Here is a 19,111-nt window from a genome sequence, read left to right as displayed (position 1 = left end):
TAACACTTACTTACTTACTTACTTCCTTAAGGACCATAAGGGTTTTCCCAGGTGGCTCAGTGGTAAAGAACCCACCTGCAATGCAGGAAATAAGAGATGTGGGTGCCATTTCTGGGCCAGGAAGATGCCCTGGAGAAGTAAATGGCAATCAACTCTAGTATTCTTGCCAAGAGAACCACATGGACAGAGGAGCCTGGCAGGCTACAGTCCATAGGGTCACAAAAGAGTCAGACATGACTTAGCAACTTAAAAACAACAAAGGACCTTAAATAAAAGAAACACAGAATGTATTATAGTCTCTTAATGATGAAAACCACTCTTTTGAAATTGCACGCCAAGACAATTTTTGGTGCAAAGGAGCCTACAACTACCTAGTCCCAGACTCTAACACAGGACCACAGACTAGCTAGCCAAAGAATAATCCACAGACCAAGACTTGCATGCATTATCAACATTACCCAGAACCTTGTTGAAAATTCAGAACCTCAGGACAACCAGGACCTGTTGAATCAGGATCTGAGTTAGGCTTGGAATCCTAGGGGATTCTTATGTACAATGTGTAGAAGTGATGGCCTAGAATAGGCTTTCTCACCTTCTCGCTATTGGCATTTGTGGCATGACAATTATTTGTATTTGGTGCTACCCTGTACATTGTAGATGTTTGGGTGAAAGTGAAAGTGTTAGTTGCTGGGTCATGCCTGACTCTTTGCAGTCCCATGGACTGTAACCCACCAGGCTCCTCTGTCCATGGGATTTCCCAGGCAAGAATACTGAAATAAGTTGCCATTTCCTTCTACAGGGAATCTTACCAATCCAGGGATAAAACTTGAATCTCCTGCTTGGCAGGTGCATTTGTTACCACTAAGCCACCTGGGAAAGCCCCCCTCCCCACAATGGTGTTCTAGCAAGAGTTTTCTCCCTTATTGAAGAAGAAATAGTAATTTTCTGGATAGATCAGGTGCTGTATTCTCATAGCAAGTCAGTTATGTTACAGTTTTTGAGACCCAAAGGATCTAGTCGAGACAAATTCCTCAGGCTTAGATTTGGAAGAAATATTGAGGGTTGTAAAATCTTTCAATATTAGAACTCTGGGAGATAGGAGAGTTAGTGGAGTAGTAACAAGAATTGAAAGCTGAGTGCCGAAAAATTGATGCTTTTGAACTATGGTGTTGGAGAAGACTCTTGAGAGTCCTTTGGACTGCAAGGAGATCCAACCAGTCCATCCTGAAGGGGATAAGTCCTGGGTGTTCATTGGAAGACTGGTGCTGAAGCTGAAACTCCAATACTTTGGCCACCTCATGCGAAGAGTTGACTCGTTGGAAAAGACCTTGATGCTGGGAGGGATTGAGGGCAGGAGGAGAAGAGGATGACAGCGGATGAGATGTCTGGATGGCATCACCGACTCAATGGGCATGAGTTTGAGTAAACTCTGGGAGTTTGTGATGGACAGGAAGGCCTGGCGTTCTGTGATTCATGGGGTCGCAAAGAGTAGGACCCAACTGAGTGACTGAACTGAACTGAACAAGAATTGAATACACCTGACGTCTAACCTGGTCTCTTGGGAACAGTGAATCAGCGGGAGGAATCCATTCTGTGCAAACAAGTTTCCCTGAGGAAATGAAGTAGTCAATATTGGAGCAATAATGGAAAATGTGATAAAGAGGTATAATGAGCAGATACAGAACATATACAGAGCTATAAATATCTCCACTGCTGCAAGATCTAAGCATGTTGAACCTTGAGCTGCAGCAGGAATGTTTTTTGCATTTGGATTCCTAAGTCTGGTTCAGGGACCAATGCATCACTCTCCCTTCTTTCTTGTTAGGAGACAGAGCTTCGGCCTCCACCATCAACCATCCAGGGAGGAATTTTGAACTCCCACACAGAGATCTTCCAATCTGCCTTTCCATCCAGGTGAGTCCAAGAGCCCCATAGACACTAGAGGAGAAAACTGGAGAGAATGAAACCCAAGATTTACCTGAGGTCACCTGAGAATACAAACAGCTGACCCAGAGCTGAGAAAACTCCATGTTTGTCTTCTTCTTTGACTTATTAATTTATAATCAATTTATTAAATATTTTTAAATAACAAATATCTGTTGGATTCAGAAATTCAAGGATTGCTGTTGACAACTAAGTAATGGGAATGAAAATTTAGTTGGATGAGACTTAGGAGAAAATGGGGAGCCTAGTGGTATCATTAAAATTGGAAGATTTCCAAGAAGTTTAGTTGCAGTTTAGGGGATTAGGAAAATAAACTATTTGGTCAGGAGAGGTTTGCAGTGAAGTGATTTTTTTTTAAATTCTTAAGATGGGGTGTATTTAAGTTTGTTCTGTATTCATTAGGAAGATCCAGATCAGTAGAAGTATCTACTACCTGAAAACTACACTTTTTGAGACACATATATCACTGAATCTTCTTTCACACTGAGTATTCATTAGGGAAAAATGCATTTAACATACAAACAGGCATATGGTAAACAGTTTATCTTTGCAATTATTTCATTACCTGAGAGGCTTAGTTTATTTGGGGTTTTTATTAGTCATTTGCTATCCCTGTTGCAAATTATATATGCAAGTTTTGCTTTACATACTGGTGTCTGAGGGTTTGTATTCTTTTTTGTTTTGCTATATCATTTTCTTTATAATTTATTTCATCTCCAGCTCAGAAAAGAAAGGCCAGGAATTGCACTACAGCATGTGGAACACCAGGAGAATGAGATGTATTTTTAATACTTTGTCAATTCTTCTTGCTGAAAATAGGGAAATATGTAGCTTTTTTCTCCCTGTTTTTCCCCTTCCCTACACAAGTGTGTCAGCCACCATTTCCATGGCACTATTTCACCCAAACTGCTCTTAGCTATAACAGTTCAACTAATCTGGATTCCCTATTCCAGTCTCTACATTCATAGCGAGGCGGAGTGGGGTTGGGGTGGGGGTGGGGGGACAGTTTGCATTCTTCTAAACAAAGAATTGCAATTTTTTAAAGAAGCTTCCTATTAATATTTGCCATTTAAATCTTGTATGTATGCAGTGTATAATGTATTTGTTGGGTTGAGTGAGAGTTTAAAAACTGTGAGTGATCAAAATTATCAGCTGGTCACATTTTGTCCTCCCTCTCATTGTTTTTCACACACAGAAAGTTCTTCAACATCCTTAGAAATAAGAAACCACTTTTATATAAATTGCCATTTTATTTCACATTTTCACTTAGTACTACAATTGCCTTTTGTGACTAGATCAGTTTTTTAAATAACATTTTCTGCCCTCTTGTGGAGCATGTGCTTCTGCACTCAAATGTTTCTTCTATCTTTTTCATAAGGATGGTTGAATCTATTTATGCTTAAAAAAAAAAAAAATGAAAGTCACTCAGTCATTTTTGACTCTTTATAACCCCACGAACTGTCTAGTCCATGGAATTCTCCAGACTAGAATACTGGAGTGGGTAGCCATTCCCTTCTCCTGGGGATCTTCCCAAACCAGGGATTGAACCCAGGTCTCCCACACTGCAGGTGGATTCTTTACCAGCTGAGGTACCAGGGGAGCCCTGTTTATGTTTATATAAGTTGAAATTAAAATTTTACCTACTGCTTCCTGAACTATTTTTTAAATTATCTTTCCTATTTTTTTTTAATGTTTTTACCTATCTCATTTATATTTAAACCTTGTGTTAATGCAACTATTGTTATTTTATAGATTTTCTTTCATATGTTCATCTTACTACTTCGTTCGATTTTGCTGAGTAAAGTTTTATTGAATATTTAATTGGGATTTTATAGCCCTTGCTGCTCTTTTTATCTTACATATTCCATTTTCTAAAACCTTGTGTTTATATAAATGTACACCTTCATAAAATCAAGTGCTCAGCCTCTCAGTCATGTCTGACTCTTTGCAACCCCATGGACTGTAGCCCACAAGGTTCCTGTGTTCATTAAATTTCCCAGGCAAGAATACACGATCAGGTTGCCATATCCTACTCCAGGGGATCTTCTTGACTGAGGGATCAAACCTGCGTCTCCTGCATGACAGGCGGATTCTTTATCACTGTGCCACCTGGTAAGCCCATTAACAGTGAACAAAACATGAAGTCCCTGTCCATTTAGGTCTAACATTTTAGTGGAGAAAGATTACAGTAAAATAAATTCATGTATGACCAAACGTCCTCAGATATAAATTAAATGAATGAAAAGGTAGGTTTTTGTGGTATGTAGGACTTTATAAGCATATTTGGGGGAGGTCTTTGCACGTGGGAAGAGAATCGAAACAGGGGTAGCGTGGACCCACTGGATTTGTCAAAAGAAGATCAAAACTGAAAGGCCTAGAATAACGAAGAAAGATGCCACATAAGAAAAGTGAGAAAAGGACCAGTCTTACTCACTCATAAAAATTGAGTTAGTGGTCTGATGTGGATACAGTAATTTAGAAAATGGAGGGGAAAAGTGCAGTGTGTGGTCCCTTGAGTCTGAACACCCTGTTGCCTGTTCTCTCTGCATCATGACTCTTCTGTTGAACTCTTTATTCACATTCCTCTTCCCTCAGCAGAAACTGGTCTTCTTCAAAAATGATTCTTCCATTTAATGCAATGGATAAAAAGCATTTTGGATTGTGTCCCAGAGCACAACATGTTTTTCACATGTGATCCAACATATGTACACAGGCAAGCAAGAAATTCACATGCATGCACATTGCATGCACATGCAAACACACACATACAGACAGGTCTGAACAAAGAGAACAACAACAACAAAACCCTTACTGTGTATGATGCACTCTGATATTTTCTTTTGTGTTTTATTTTATTCTATTTTATCTATCTTATTCTATTCTATTCTAATTCTATTCTATCTTATTCTTACAAACCACATAGTTGAGAAACAGGTCATGTTACTTTTCGTCTCCTGGCAATCACCTCTTCCACATGGAACCAGGGAATGCTACAAGAATTTCGGAATTTCTTCTTCTGGGAATTTCAAAGGAACCAGAATGGCAGTCTCTCTTATTCTGGACATTTTCTCTCCATGTATCTGATCACTGTATTTGGAAACTTGCTCATCATCCTGGTTGTCAGCTCAGACTACCACCTCCACACCCCCATGTATTTCCTTCTCTCCAACCTGTCCTTTGTAGACATCTGTTTTACCTCCATCACCACCTTAAAGATGCTGTAGAACATCCAGAACCAGAGCAAAGTTATAGCCTACGAAGGCTGCATCACCCAGATGTATTTTTTCATGCTCTTTGCAGGGTTGGACATCTTTCTCCTGACAGTGATGGCCTATGACTGCTTTATGGCCATCTGTCCCCCCCTGAAATACACAATCATCTGATCCCTCAGCCCTGTGGATTGCTGGTCCTGGTGTCCTGGATGATGAGTGTCCTGAATTACTTGCTACTAACCTTTCTGATGTTGTGGCTGTCCTTCTGTAGAATCCTGGAGATTTCTGTTTTTTCTGTGAACTCAATCAGGTGGTCTGACTTGCCTGTTCTGACATGTATCTCAATGACATAGTGATGTGTTTTGCAGCTGCCATTTTGGATGGTGTTTCCCTCACTGGTGTCCTATACTCTTCCTCTAAGATAGTTTCTGGCATACATGAATCTCATCAGCTCAGGGGAATTATAAAGCATTTTCCACCTGTACATCTCACCTCTCAGTGGTCTCCTTAATTTACTGTATAGCATTAGAAACTTACCTTAGCTCTGCTGCTACACACAGCTCACACTCAAGTACAATTGCCTCGTATAGTACACTGTGGTCACATCCATGCTGAATCCCTTCATCTACAGCCTGAAGAACAAAGACATAAATAGGGCTCTGAAAAGAAGCATTGGGATGGCTGCTTTTATAAAAGGGGCAATTGTCCTTGGGCTGAAGAAATGCCCATGACTGTAGGGTTAAAAGCCTTAGAGCAAATTCTTTGATCATATTGTTGAAGAGTAGGACTTACTCCTTCTATTTATTTTCTAGAATTTCCATTTATCTGCATTCAACTCTTCCACACAATTAAAGTGTACTCATCTGCCCTTCCCTGGTGGCTCAGATAGCAAAGAATCTACCTACAATGCAGGAGACCCACGTTTGATCCCTGGATCAGGAAGATCCCCTGGAGAAGGGAATGCAACCCACTTCAGTATTCTTGCCTGGAGAATCCCATGGACAGAGGAGCCTGGTGGTCTACAGTCCATGGGGTCACAAAGAGTTGGACACGACTGAGGGACTGAACAAAGGGGAAACAAGTTCACAAGTTCTCTTTATCCAGGGGGTAAATCTGAAAGAGACTTCATGGTTGGGGGTGGGGGAGAGTGTCACTGGATATAAGTCTAGTAGCTGTGTTATATAGCTGCTGGCAATATATTTATTTGCCATAATTGTCTTCGAAGTGGATGCCTCAGAAATCAAAAACTAAGTTTCTAGCACTCACATTACAAACATGTTGTGTTTTATAATTGATCTCCTGGTTTTATTCAATTATTCACCTTGGTGTCCAAATGCTTATCACAGTCACTGGCCAAAATGTTGATTATCAAATATATATCTTCCACTTGAAATCTACATGGAAAGACAAATTGGAATAAGTTGAACTGATATGATCTTAGCATCCAGATGACCCATGAGGAAGCAAAATGTCAAGTCACACGGTGATTATACACGATGTTTCCTTTTCACACTGTGCATTTATTGATTAAAGCATATAAGATCTCTCCCTACAAGTGAGGGGTTTTATTCATTGAGGTGAAGGGTTGGTTACTGTATTTTACATGTTGTCACATTATTATTGTTCTATTTGTGCTTGAAAACTTCTAATGCTACCTACTAGCATGACACTTTCTGTTGTTTTATGAAATATCTCCTCTTTCCTGAGGTGTCATAAGTACACAAAGATGGTGAGTGAGCAACATCAATTCATCCATTTCCCATGTCCTTCATACTCAGGAGTCTCTTCCTTCCTCATGATGAGAGGATGATCCACAAGAGGGGTTGACATCCTACCCAGTCATATGATTCAGATTCACCAGTTTTTCTGTACCAACAGGCATGTCCGTCCACCTCTCCTAATTTCTTAGAAGATAGTCACTTATTATTATAGTTATCTGAAATAAGCTTGGGGGATGACCATGGATGTTCTCCTCAAATATAAGAACATATGCCAAAAATAAAATGTTGTAGATTATTATAATTGCTCTCAGTTCTGTTCATTTAGATTATTGTATCAGTTAGCTATTGCTGCAAAACAAGCCATTCTATGTCAATTTGGTTACCATAGTATCCTTACTATCCCATGAAGTTTTATGCTGGGTAGTTGTACTGATTTCTTTGTGTAGCTCATGAGTGTGTAGTCAGCTGTCAGTCTCTATCCTGTGTTTTTAAGGCTCATCCATGACATTAGTAAGGTTGTAGTGCTTTTCTGTCTTGAATCAATTTATCTTCAGTTTACTATAGTTCCGTTAAGGTTAGTCATGTATTTACAGAAAAGAATGAGTTTACCTTGCTAATTTAGTTCCACTGTCCCTACATCCATAAATAATACTTGGCTTTCTTCCCTGTTAGATGACATATCTCCTACCTTTGCTAAATGAGAACCAGCAACCTATGCTTACATCCTACCCTTTGCCATACACCACTGAATTTTTAAAATTTAATTGAATAATCAGAGTATAATTGCACACAAAAAACTGCATATTTAGAGTGTACAATTTGATAAATTAAAGGAGTTTTACAAAAATTAAAGAGCATATTGAATGTTTCCACTTCTGTATGATTTGATGGTTTGCATATCTTTAAATGCTTTGTTACATAATTATGAGAAATTTCAGTTCCTTGAGTCTCAGTTTGCATATTTCTGAAGGTGTTGTGGGGGATACTAAACAAAGCTTCACGTGGATGCTCTGAGAAATAAATGAAAGGTGTAGAAGTTCATTTTTCAGGCCAAAGAAAACACTGAAGGGTAAATGTTGTATCTGATTATCTATGTGCTTGTATACATTTTTCTTTCAAATAAACACAATCATACACACATACATACACACGTGGACAGAATTATGAATTCCTCTATGTTAAAAGGAAACCTGAGATAAATAGAAATGAAAACAATGAACATTTTGGGAGTTCACTGGAGATCAGGTGGTTAAGAATCTGCCTTCCAAAGCAGGGGACATGGGTTCAATCCCTAGTCAGGGAAGTAAGATTCCACATACCACGGGGCAACTAAACCCATGCACCACAACTAGAGCCCACATGCTGCAATTAGAGAAATATACAAGCAACAACTACTGAGACTGCTTGCTCTCAAGTTCATGCACAGCAACTAGAGAAGCTTGCACACCACGACAAAGAGCCTGTACACTGTACTGACCCAGAAAAAGATTAAACATTTGAATTATCATGAAGCAGAAAAATGTAGAAATATAGACACAAAATTTTAAAGTACAATAGGTAACCTCAACTTGCATAATGGATTCTTTTTCTATGATAATATCACAAGACATCCTGGTCAGGCAACATTTACAATTATGTAATGAGGAGTTCACTGTATCAGCTAATGAGGTGGAAAATCTTCAAATTGATTTAATTTTTTTGTATGTACACTTTTCCACATAAAATGCCCTTACCCAAGGCCAGCTAATGAATAAATTGAGAAGTTTAAAATCAGTTCTTGTAAACAAATTATATTGAATAAACATCTATATTAGATTCACGTTGCTTTTGCAAAGCACTGCCAAGTAAGTTGCTTAAAATAAACAAATATATGCTTTTATAGTTTGGATGTCAAAAGCTTAAAATGAGTTTTGTTGAGCTAATATCAAATGTTGGGGTGGCAGGTCAAGATGGCAACATAGAAAGATCCTAAACTCACTACAACCCATGGACACGCCAAGTCTACAGCTACATGTGGATTAATTTCCTCTGAAAACCAGCTGAATATCTGTGCTGCTGTGCTGTGCTTAGTCACTCAGTTGTGCCCAACTCTTTGTGACCCCATAGACTGTAGCCTGCCAGCCATCTCTGTCCATGTGGATTCTCCAGGCAAGAATATTAGAGTGGGCTGCATGCCCTCCTCCAGGAGATCTTCTCAACACAGGGGTCAAACCGAGGTCTCCCGCATTGCAGGCAGATTCTTTACCATCTGAGCCACGAGGGAAGCCCTTGAATACTGGACTGGGTAGCCTATCCCTTTCCTAGGGGATCTTCCTGACCCCAGAATCAAACTGATGTCTCCTGTTTGCAGGCAGAATCTTTACCAGCTGAGCTATCAGCGAAGCCCCAGCTGAATATCTGCTCCACAACAAAGGATAATAGGACCACATCAAAATGGCAAGAGAGGCAGAGAAGTGGTCTCTTCAAAAACCCCACCCCCAGCATAGTAAGCCACAAATGCACAGGATTTCACATTTACAGGGATTTTTTCCTAGGTGGTTCAGAATCTGCCTGCAATGCGGGAGACCCAGGTTTGATCCCTGGGCTGGGAAGATCCCCTGGAGAAAGAAATGGCAACCCACTCCAGCATTCTTGCCTGGGAAATCCCATAGACAGAGGAGCCTGGCAGACTACAGTCCATGGGGTCATGAAGAGTCGAACACAACTGAACAACTTCACTTTTTCCTAAAAGACTATAGGTTTGTGCCTTACATTTTATGTGTCAACCCTGGGAACTCGCACCAGAAAAACAAGTCACCAAAATATGTGACAATAGAGCTTATTTCCAGAAGACCCCAAAGTCAGTGTTGAAAGGAAAACTTGGGATAAAGTGCTAGAAGGTTGGAACTCTAGAAGGCAGAAGAGATCATGGAGAAGGATTAGCATAAACAGGATTCACCTGACTTAATTTGATCTCTTGGGAACAGAAAATCATTATGAGAAACTTCTCTCTAGACCAGTGCACTGGGTGAAATCATGTGCTTAAGGATGGAGTAACAAGGGGGAAATGTCCCTAATGACCAAATCTAGGCATCCATAAATATCTCCCACACTGCAGTCCTTCCACTTCTGCCACCCTGAAGTAGAGGAGACATATTCATTGCTTTCAGAGTCCCGCATCTGTAAAGGGACTTTAGTTCCTCATACTGTCGTGTCTGAGAACACAGCTTCAGACTCCATCATAAACCATCCTTAAGGAATTCATACTTCCACACAAGACTTCCTTTCAAAGAACCTAACTAGGTGGGTCTAGGGACTCACAGATACTTCAGGTAAGATTCAGAGAGAATGGAAGATAAAAATTTTACCTGAGGTCACAAGAGATCCTCAGGAGACTAGTTCAGAGCCAAGACTTGGACATGTTTGTTTGTTGGTTGACTAATTTATTTATAAGTACTTTATTAGTGGCTTTTCAGGTGGCACAATGGTAAAGAATCTGCCTGCCAGACTTAATTATATTTCACTTAATTTTGTTCTGATACTGCCATTTTAACCTAGTTTTGTTTCCACCTCATTTTCAATTTTTTTCCATATATGTGCACACATTTATGAAAACAAAAATGTGAACCAAGCAGAGGAGATTCTTGTTCATTTGGATATTATAATAGAGAAAACAAAACACAATAAAATAAATGCATGAATAACATAACATCCTCAGGGATAATTCATCTGAAGAATGGAGACAGATAGTTGCGGCAAATGCAGTATATTACAGAGTATGAGCTGGGGAGAACTTTGCACGAGGTATGAGGAACAGAACCTGGACTAGTGTCAAAAAGGATGCCTACTGGATATGTCTGAAAGAAAAAAAAGAGAGAGAGATAAAAATTTACAGCCCAAGAGTAACAAAGAAGAATTCCACAGAGAAAAATAAGAGAAAGGCCAACCTCATTCACTATCGCACCATATGAAAACTAGTGTGGTAAATAAACAGGAGTAGGTACGGAATTAAAAATTAGATCAGAGACTTGACACTGATAACATGATGAAGCAAGTGGAGCAATAAAGGTCCAGTGGTCTGTGCTCCCTTGAACCCAAGGGACTTCAGCACCCAGACAGCTGCCTCTTCAATCTGTTGGGCTCTTTATTCATATTTATTTTCCCTATTGGCAGGAACTGCCCTTTTAAAAGTTGTCTTGCCTTTACTGCAGTGGATTCCAGACATTTTGACTAAGTCCCAGAGTAAGATATGCCTTTTACATCACGATCCTGGGTTGATTGCAAAGACTGAGCCGTGACTCCACAACTGCACATGTGCAATAGCATGTCTGTATAGACAAACATAGACAAACACACATATACACACACAGACAGGTACCTAACCATGCATATGACTGAGCAAAGAGGGTCAGAAATGCTTCCGTGTGTATCCTTACTAGTCATGATAACACTCTGATACTTTTTGTGTGTTTCATGTATTATATTCTATTTAATTTTTGCAAACCATAGTTCAGACCCCCAATGGGACTGAATCTGAGAACATGAAATCATTCCTCTTGCTTGTTCTCCATACCTCCAATACCATTTTAGTATTTCCCTGCATCTTTTCTGTCTCTTATTGTCTTTTATTAGCAGCAATTTTTGTGAGGCCATGTTCTTTCAAGTCCATGCAGTATATATTGAATTAGTTACAGTTCCCCAATAAATGTGCTCAGAGTAGGGTAAGGAAAAGGTGGTGAATCTGTGCAACATTGCTGCATGGGTCAAAGTTCTCACAGTCTAGCAGGAAAAAAAAGACATGGGATTAAATAAAAGTTATGGAAAGAAGAATAGCCCCACCACAGTGCTGTGTGTGTGCATGTGTGTGTGTATGCGTGTGTGTGCATGCATGTGTGTGTGTACTTGTGTGCATGTGTGTGTATGTGTGCACATGTGTGTGTGCTGTAGGCTGTGAGAGTCCTCAAAGGAAGAGTACATGAACTGGTGTACACCAAAATATTCCCCTGAAAATACAGATGACAGAATGTCAACCAAATATGAAGACAAAAAGTGGATTGATTTCTGTGCTCAGGATTCCTTGGAAATAAAATGAATAAGGTACAAAGAATAACTTGTGAATTGGGCACTCCCTGTACCTTAAGGTTGAGTAGCAACAGGAAGGTCACTTCATTGCTTAGCATCCTCTGGCCCCCTCTCTGACCACCCTCCCTCTTATATCTTCCCCTTGGGAAACTGGCTTTTTTGGAGCCTGAATAACTGAAACAAGTTTCTTCTTCAGGGCCTTTGCACCAGCCATTCCTCCTACCAGGCAGGCCTCTCTTCCTTGAGATCTCTGTTCAAATGTTACCTACTTTGCCTGCCTACCTGAACACCTAGCAAAGAATAATACCCCAGCCTCTCTCCCTTATGCCCCCTTTTTCTTCATTTTACCTGTCACCATTTAACATGCTATATGATTTTATATTTGCTAACATTATTCTCCGTCATCCAATTAGAGGAACTTTTGTCTCTCAGCACACTCTACCCCTTGCCTTGAAGATGGTAAGTATGCAATTTATGAGCCCCAAAGGATTGACCGAAATCTCATTAAAAGTATGCAATACCTGACCTCTTGAGGAAATGGCTGCAAAAGAGCAGGAATTTGTAATCAGAGATGGAACAGGGAATGCCCTGAAGGGGACAGATTTCACACCAAAATTGTAGGTATTGATTTCATGACTGCGAAATATAAATTGTATCATTTGACTATGCCAGTAATGCTCATTTTTGTGAAAAGTGGTCATATCTTTTGCGGGGATTTAATTCCAGGTTATTCCCTCTACCACATGGAAACAGAGAATGATACACATATTTCAGAATTTCTTCTTCTTGGAATATCAAATGAACCAGAACTGCAGCCCCTCATATTTGGACTTTTCCTTACCATGTACCTGATCACTGTATTTGGAAACCTGCTCATCTTCCTGGTTGTCAGCTCAGACTCCCACCTCCACACCCCCATGTACTTCTTCCTCTCCAACCTGTCTTTTGTAGACATCTGTTTCATCTCTACCACCATCCCAAAGATGCTATGGAACATCCAGACACAGAGCCAAGTTATCACCTATGAAGGCTGCATCAACCAGATTTACTTTTTACTACTCTTTGCAGGGTTGGATGACTTCCTCCTGACAGTGATGGCCTATGACCGGTTTGTAGCCATCTGTCACCCCCTGCACTACACGGTCATCATGAACCCCAGACTCTGTGCACTGCTGGTTCTGGTGTCATGGATGATGAGTGCCCTGAATTCCTTGATACAAATCTTAATGATGTTGCGGCTATCCTTCTGTAGAGTCCTGGAGATCCCCAACTTTTTCTGTGAACTCAATCAGGTGGTCCGAAGTGCCTGTTCTGACACCTTTCTTAATGACATGATGGTGTATGTTGTAGCTGGGCTGCTAAGTGGCGGTCCTTTCGTTGGAATACTTTACTCCTACTCTAAGATCATTTCCTCCATACGAGGAATCTCATCAGCTCAGGGGAAGTACAGAGCATTTTCCACCTGTGCATCTCACCTCTCAGTTGTCTCCTTATTTTATTGCACAATCCTAGGAGTGTACCTTAACCCTGCTGATGCCCACAACTCACACTCAAGTGCAATAGCCTCAGTGATGTACACTGTGGTCACCCCGATGCTGAACCCCTTCATCTACAGTCTACGGAATAAAGACATAAAGGAGGCTCTGAAAAGATTCACTGAGCAATAAAAAGACAAACTCTTCTGGGGCAAATAAGTGGATCCAGAAATTGTCATACTTCCATAAGACTGTGAATATATAATTTGTCTTTTCTATTGCTTTCTTAATTTTACATTTTTTGACTTTGACTTCTGTTTATATGTAAATAACACAGTTTATTAAGCTTTCCCATTTATTTCATTTTCGTGCTTTCATGTATTTTCTTCCAAACTTATATCAGAAATATTTGCAAATTTCCTTTTATTTCTTGAGCCTATGTGAATTTCTTAAGAATAGTATCTTTTCAAGTGACATATATCATTTCAACTTTTTTCTTTTATTTTACTAAAAGAATAGTTAGAAGTTGTATTACTCATACTGAATAATCTCTACTTGGCACCTTCACTATGTAATTTAAGTAACTCAGTTTATCAGGCCTTTTCTTCTATCTCATACAGAATAATGACTGAGAACCGCTGACCTAGAGCAAGAGAACTAGAAATATCTCATGCTCTAATCACCACACACACCTTACTCACTTCATAGCTTTGTGTTTTTTTTTTAATTTAATTTATTTTAATTGGAGGCTAATTACTTTACAATATTGTAGTGGCTCTTGCCATACACTGATATGAATTAGCCATGAGTGTACATGTGTTCCCCATCCTGACCCTCCCTCCCACCTCCCTCCCATCCCATCCCTCAGGGTCACCCCAGTGCACCAGCTCCAAGCACCCTGTCTCATGCATCGAACCTGGACTGGTGATCTGTTTCACATATGATAATATGTATGTTTCAATGTTATTCTCTCAGATCATCCCACCCTCACCTTCTCCTACAGAGTCCAATAGACTGTTTTATACATCTGTGTCTCTTTTGCTGTCTCGCATTTAGGGTTATTGTTATCATCTTTCTAAATTTCATATATATGCATTAGTATACTGTATTGGTGTTTTTCTTTCTGACTTACTTTACTCTGTATAATAGGCTCCAGTTTCATCCACCTCATTAGAACTGATTCAAATGAATTCTTTTTAATAACTGAGTAAAATCCTATTGTGTATATGTACCACAGCTTTCTTATCCATTCATCTGCTGATGGACATCTAGGTTGCTCCCATGTCCTGGCTATTATAAACAGTGCTGCAATGAACATTGGGGTACACATGTCTCTTTCGATTCTGATTTCCTCGGTGTGTATGCCCAGCAGTGGGATTGCTGGGTCATATGGAACTTCTATTTCCATTTTTTAAAGGAATCTCCACACTGTTCTCCATAGTGGCTGTACTAGTTTTCATTCCCACCAACAGTGTAAGAGGATTCCCTTTTCTCCACACCCTCTCCAGCATTTATTGCTTGTAGACTTTTGGATAACAGTCATTCTGACTGGTGTGAGATGGTACCTCATTGTGATCTTGATTTGCATTTCCCTGATAATGAATTTAATCACCTCACCCTTCTGAACCACAATTTTCCAAATTTAGAATAAGGCTCATAATTGTACATCCTCATAAAATGTTCTGTTGCAAAGTAACAAATGAGACAACAGATATAAGATGCTAAGCTCAGTCCATGGTACATTAAAAGATCCATGTGGATCTCTTATTATTAACAAGTTTTTTATGATTGAAGGACTGAACACTAGCTTTTCACTTGTGTTAAAACAGAAAACACCTAATTGATGTGTCAAAAGCATTTTGAAGTCAGGGATTATTTTACCTATAGTTTCATAGCAAAGGAACACCTCCTTATTTAAGAGGAAATAACAATTTTCCGGAGATATCAGGATCTGCATTCCCATCACAAGATAGTGATTTTGAAACCCAAGAGACCTAGTCCAGACAGGTTCCTCAGACTTAGATTTGGAGGACACTTTGACTCAGGGTTGCAAAAAGTGTCAGTTTTAGATCTCTGGGATACAGGAGGATTCATGGAGTAGTAATAAGAATGGATACACTTGCCTTCTAACCTGATCTCCTGGGAATGACCAATCAGCTGAAAAAATTCCATTCTGTCCAGACAAGTTCCCCTGAGGAAATGATGTGTTTGAGGATTGAAGTAATAGTGGAAAACGTGCTGAACACGTATAATGAGCAGATACAGCAAATACACAGAACAATAAATATCTCTGCTGCTGCAGGGTCTGAGCAGCTCCACCTTGAGCTGAACGGGGCATGGTTCTGCATTTGGATTCTTAAGCCTGGTTCAGAGACCCATGCTTCACTCTTTCCTTCCTTCTCATCTGGATTCAGAGCTTCAGTTTCCACCATCAACCCTTCAGGAGGAATTTGGACTTCCACACAGAGACCTTCCTCTCAGACTTCCTATCTGGGTGAGTCTGAAAGCCCAGCAAAAGAAAGTCAGAGAGGATGAAACCCAAGAACATTTACTTGAGGTTACCTGAAAGCCCAAACTGCTGGTCCAGAGTCAAGGTTGTCTTAATAATTTATAATAAACTTATTTAATATGTAAAAAAGAGAAGTATCTATTGCATTCAGCAATTCAAGAATTGTTGATAATTGTGTGATGGGAATGAAAACCTAGTTAGGGGAGACTCAAGAAGAAATGGCAGGTATAGTGGTGTCAGTAAAATGTGAACATTTCCAAGGAGATTTGCAGATTAAGAGAGTAGGAAAATAAACTATTTGGTCAAGAGTGGTTTGCAGTGAAGTGAAGACATTTTATGTATTTATTTTTTATTTTTGAGGTGGGGTATATTTGAGCATGTTCTATATTCATAAGGAAGATCCAGATCAATGGAATAGCTACTACCTGGAAGCTTACAGTTCCTTTTTTTTTTTTTTTTTTTCCAGTGGGTTTTGTCATACATTGATATGAATCAGTCATAGAGTTACACGTGCTTACAGTTCTTAAGACACACATTTCATAGAATATTTTCTCACATTGAGTATTCACTTGAAAAAAATTGAATTTAGTATACAGAGTCACAATATGCTAAAAGGCTTAATTTTGCATTAGGTTCATTACCTGGGAGGCTGACTATATTTGGGGGTTGATTAATCATTTGCTTCTCTATTACATAATATCTATGCGCATTGTTTCATATACTGGCATTTCAGTGTTATTGTTTTTTTCTTTTTTTGCTCTATTATTTCCTCTAATTCTATTCATACCTCTATGAAGGCACCAGAGTGTATAAAGCAGGTGAGGTCTCTGATGATTTGGATCTAACATTTCAATGGAGAAATATTTCAGAATAAAATAAATGCATATATTGCAAAGTATCATCAGGTACAAATCACGTGAAGGAAGGGATAGGTTCTGTGGCATTTATAGGACTTTGTAGAGTATATTATGAGTTTATCACAGGTGGGACAAGTCTCAGAAATAGAAGTAGAGTGTGACCAAATGGTGTGCAACAACAACAACAACAACAAAATCAAAGCCCAGGAATAACAAAGAAAAGTGCCACTTAAGAAAAATGATAGGGGGCTTACCTACTGGCTCAGTGGTGAAGAATCTGCCTGCCAATGTAGGAGACGTGGTCCAATCCCTGATCCAGGAAGATCCCACATGCTGTAGAGCAACTAAGCCTGTGTATCACAACTATTGAGCCTGTGATCTAGAGCCCCGGAGGTGCAACTCCTCAAGCCCACACACCCTAGAGCCTGGACTCTGCAACGAGAAGGCACAGAAATGAGAAAACTACACCACAACTAGAGAGTAGCCCCTGCTCGTTGCATCTAGAGAAAAGTCCACACAGCAAAGTAGACTCAGCACAACCAAAGTTAAATAAATAAAATCTGCTTTGAAAAGAAAGAAAAGTGATAGAAGGGAAAGTCTCATTCACTACTGGACCATATGAAAGTAAATGTGGACAAATACACAGGAATAAATATGCAATAAAGAATTGACCAAGGGCCTCATGTCGACACTGTAGTGAGGCACTGGAAGAATATAAAATCAGTGTGTGGTCCCTTGAGTCTGAGGTCTCTTCAGCCCCCACACTGCTGTCTGGTCCTTCTGCAACCTGGCTCTTGCCTTGGCCTCTATTTACACTGCTTCTCCCTCGGCAGGGACTGGTCTCTTATAAATGTCTTCTTGCATTTATTGCAGTGGATAAGAAACTTTTTTTTGACTCTGTCCCAGCTAAGACATGCCTTTTGCATGGGATCCAACACACATGTATGCATGGGTATGGGCATACACAAACACAGCCATCTGAACAAAGAGAATCAGAAAAATCTTACTATATGGGATGCACTCTGACATTTTAATTTTGCATTTTATCTTTTCTATGCTATTTTATTCTTACAGACTACATAGTCTGAACCGCTAATAGGTGTGAACCTCAAAATATGGGAAACGTTCCTCCAGCATGTCTTTGAAAGCTATGTTAGTGTTTCCTTGGTCCTTTTTGTCCTCTCATTGTCAGCGATTTCTATGAGAACATGTTTTTTTCATTCTTTCATGCAGTATGTATTTATTCAGGTACTGCTCACAACTAAACTAAATCTAAGAGGTTGAAGAGTATGTGTGATATTGGCATACGCCTCAAGGCACTTACAGTCTTGCAGAGAATAAAAGATGCTGAATTAATTAAAACTTCACAATGATAACCCTATATCTAAATGACTGTAAATGAAATTCCCCGTTTTCTGTACGAATGTTTAAAAAGGGGGGGGATTCATGAAAGAAATGATCTAGGCAATCTGAAAAAGAAGATGGTGTCTTAGATATAGGGAGGGATGAAACTTCCAAATAGAGTGGTTGATTCTCTAAGGAGATACATGTAAGATCTGAGTCTTGAGCCTGTGGCATCAAGTGAAGCTATCACTCAAGTTTAATATTCATGAGATTGACGTGCATGAGGGCAGCACGAGGGTGAACTGGTGGTTCATTCACAGAGAGTCAAGGCTAGGATTTGAAGCTGTGGAATTTGGGGCTCATTTCACAGTGGGGAGTCACTGGGAGAGAAGGAAGTCAGGGAGTTGGTTGTTTTGAAACACGGCTGTTCCCTTTGACCAGCACACACTTCTACCCAGAAAGACTCATGTCTCCTTCTTTCCCTTTCTTGAGGTCTCTGATCAAATGTTTTCCAGGCTACCCAAACATCCAGTAAAAAAAAAATAATACCCTCATCAACTCTCTTCTTTATGTCTGATCTATTTTCCTTCACAGCACTTGTCAACATATGATCATTTGTATGAGTTTTTAAATTTTTTCCTTATATGTTTTCTCTACCATTGAACTACAGGACCTATTGTCTCTCAGCACCCTCTCCTCTTTCTCCAGAATTTGGTAGGTCTTAAATTTGTATTCCCTCAAATGCATAACAAAATCCCTCATTACAAATGTAGAACACCTGACCACTGAGGGTAAATGCTGACTGTAAGATAAGCTTTCCTATTTGGAGGTGGCACAAGAGATTGGCTTGAAGGGGAAATTTTTATACAAAGTCATGAGTATTTTTTGAATGCAAAATATAAATGTTAGAGTTCACCTATGTTTGCAATGCCAATTTTTGAAGAAATAGTCATGCTATTTTTTGTTTCCATGTAGTCATTTGCATCAC

General features: G+C 39.6%; 1 protein-coding gene across 1 annotated transcript; it reads left to right on the top strand.

The window, feature by feature from the left end:
* Positions 1 to 12,681: 12,681 nt before the first annotated feature.
* On the top strand, positions 12,682 to 13,605 carry LOC136165765 (olfactory receptor 7A17-like). The gene has a single exon (XM_065932040.1). The coding sequence runs from the start codon at positions 12,682 to 12,684 to the stop codon at positions 13,603 to 13,605; it is 924 nt and encodes a 307-aa protein (XP_065788112.1).
* The last annotated feature ends 5,506 nt before the right edge of the window (positions 13,606 to 19,111 follow it).

This window comes from Muntiacus reevesi, chromosome 1 (assembly GCF_963930625.1).
Source record: "Muntiacus reevesi chromosome 1, mMunRee1.1, whole genome shotgun sequence".
NCBI lineage: Eukaryota > Metazoa > Chordata > Mammalia > Artiodactyla > Cervidae > Muntiacus > Muntiacus reevesi.
The sequence above is the reverse complement of the archived record's forward strand: the minus strand, read 5'-3'. Positions and strand labels throughout refer to the sequence as shown.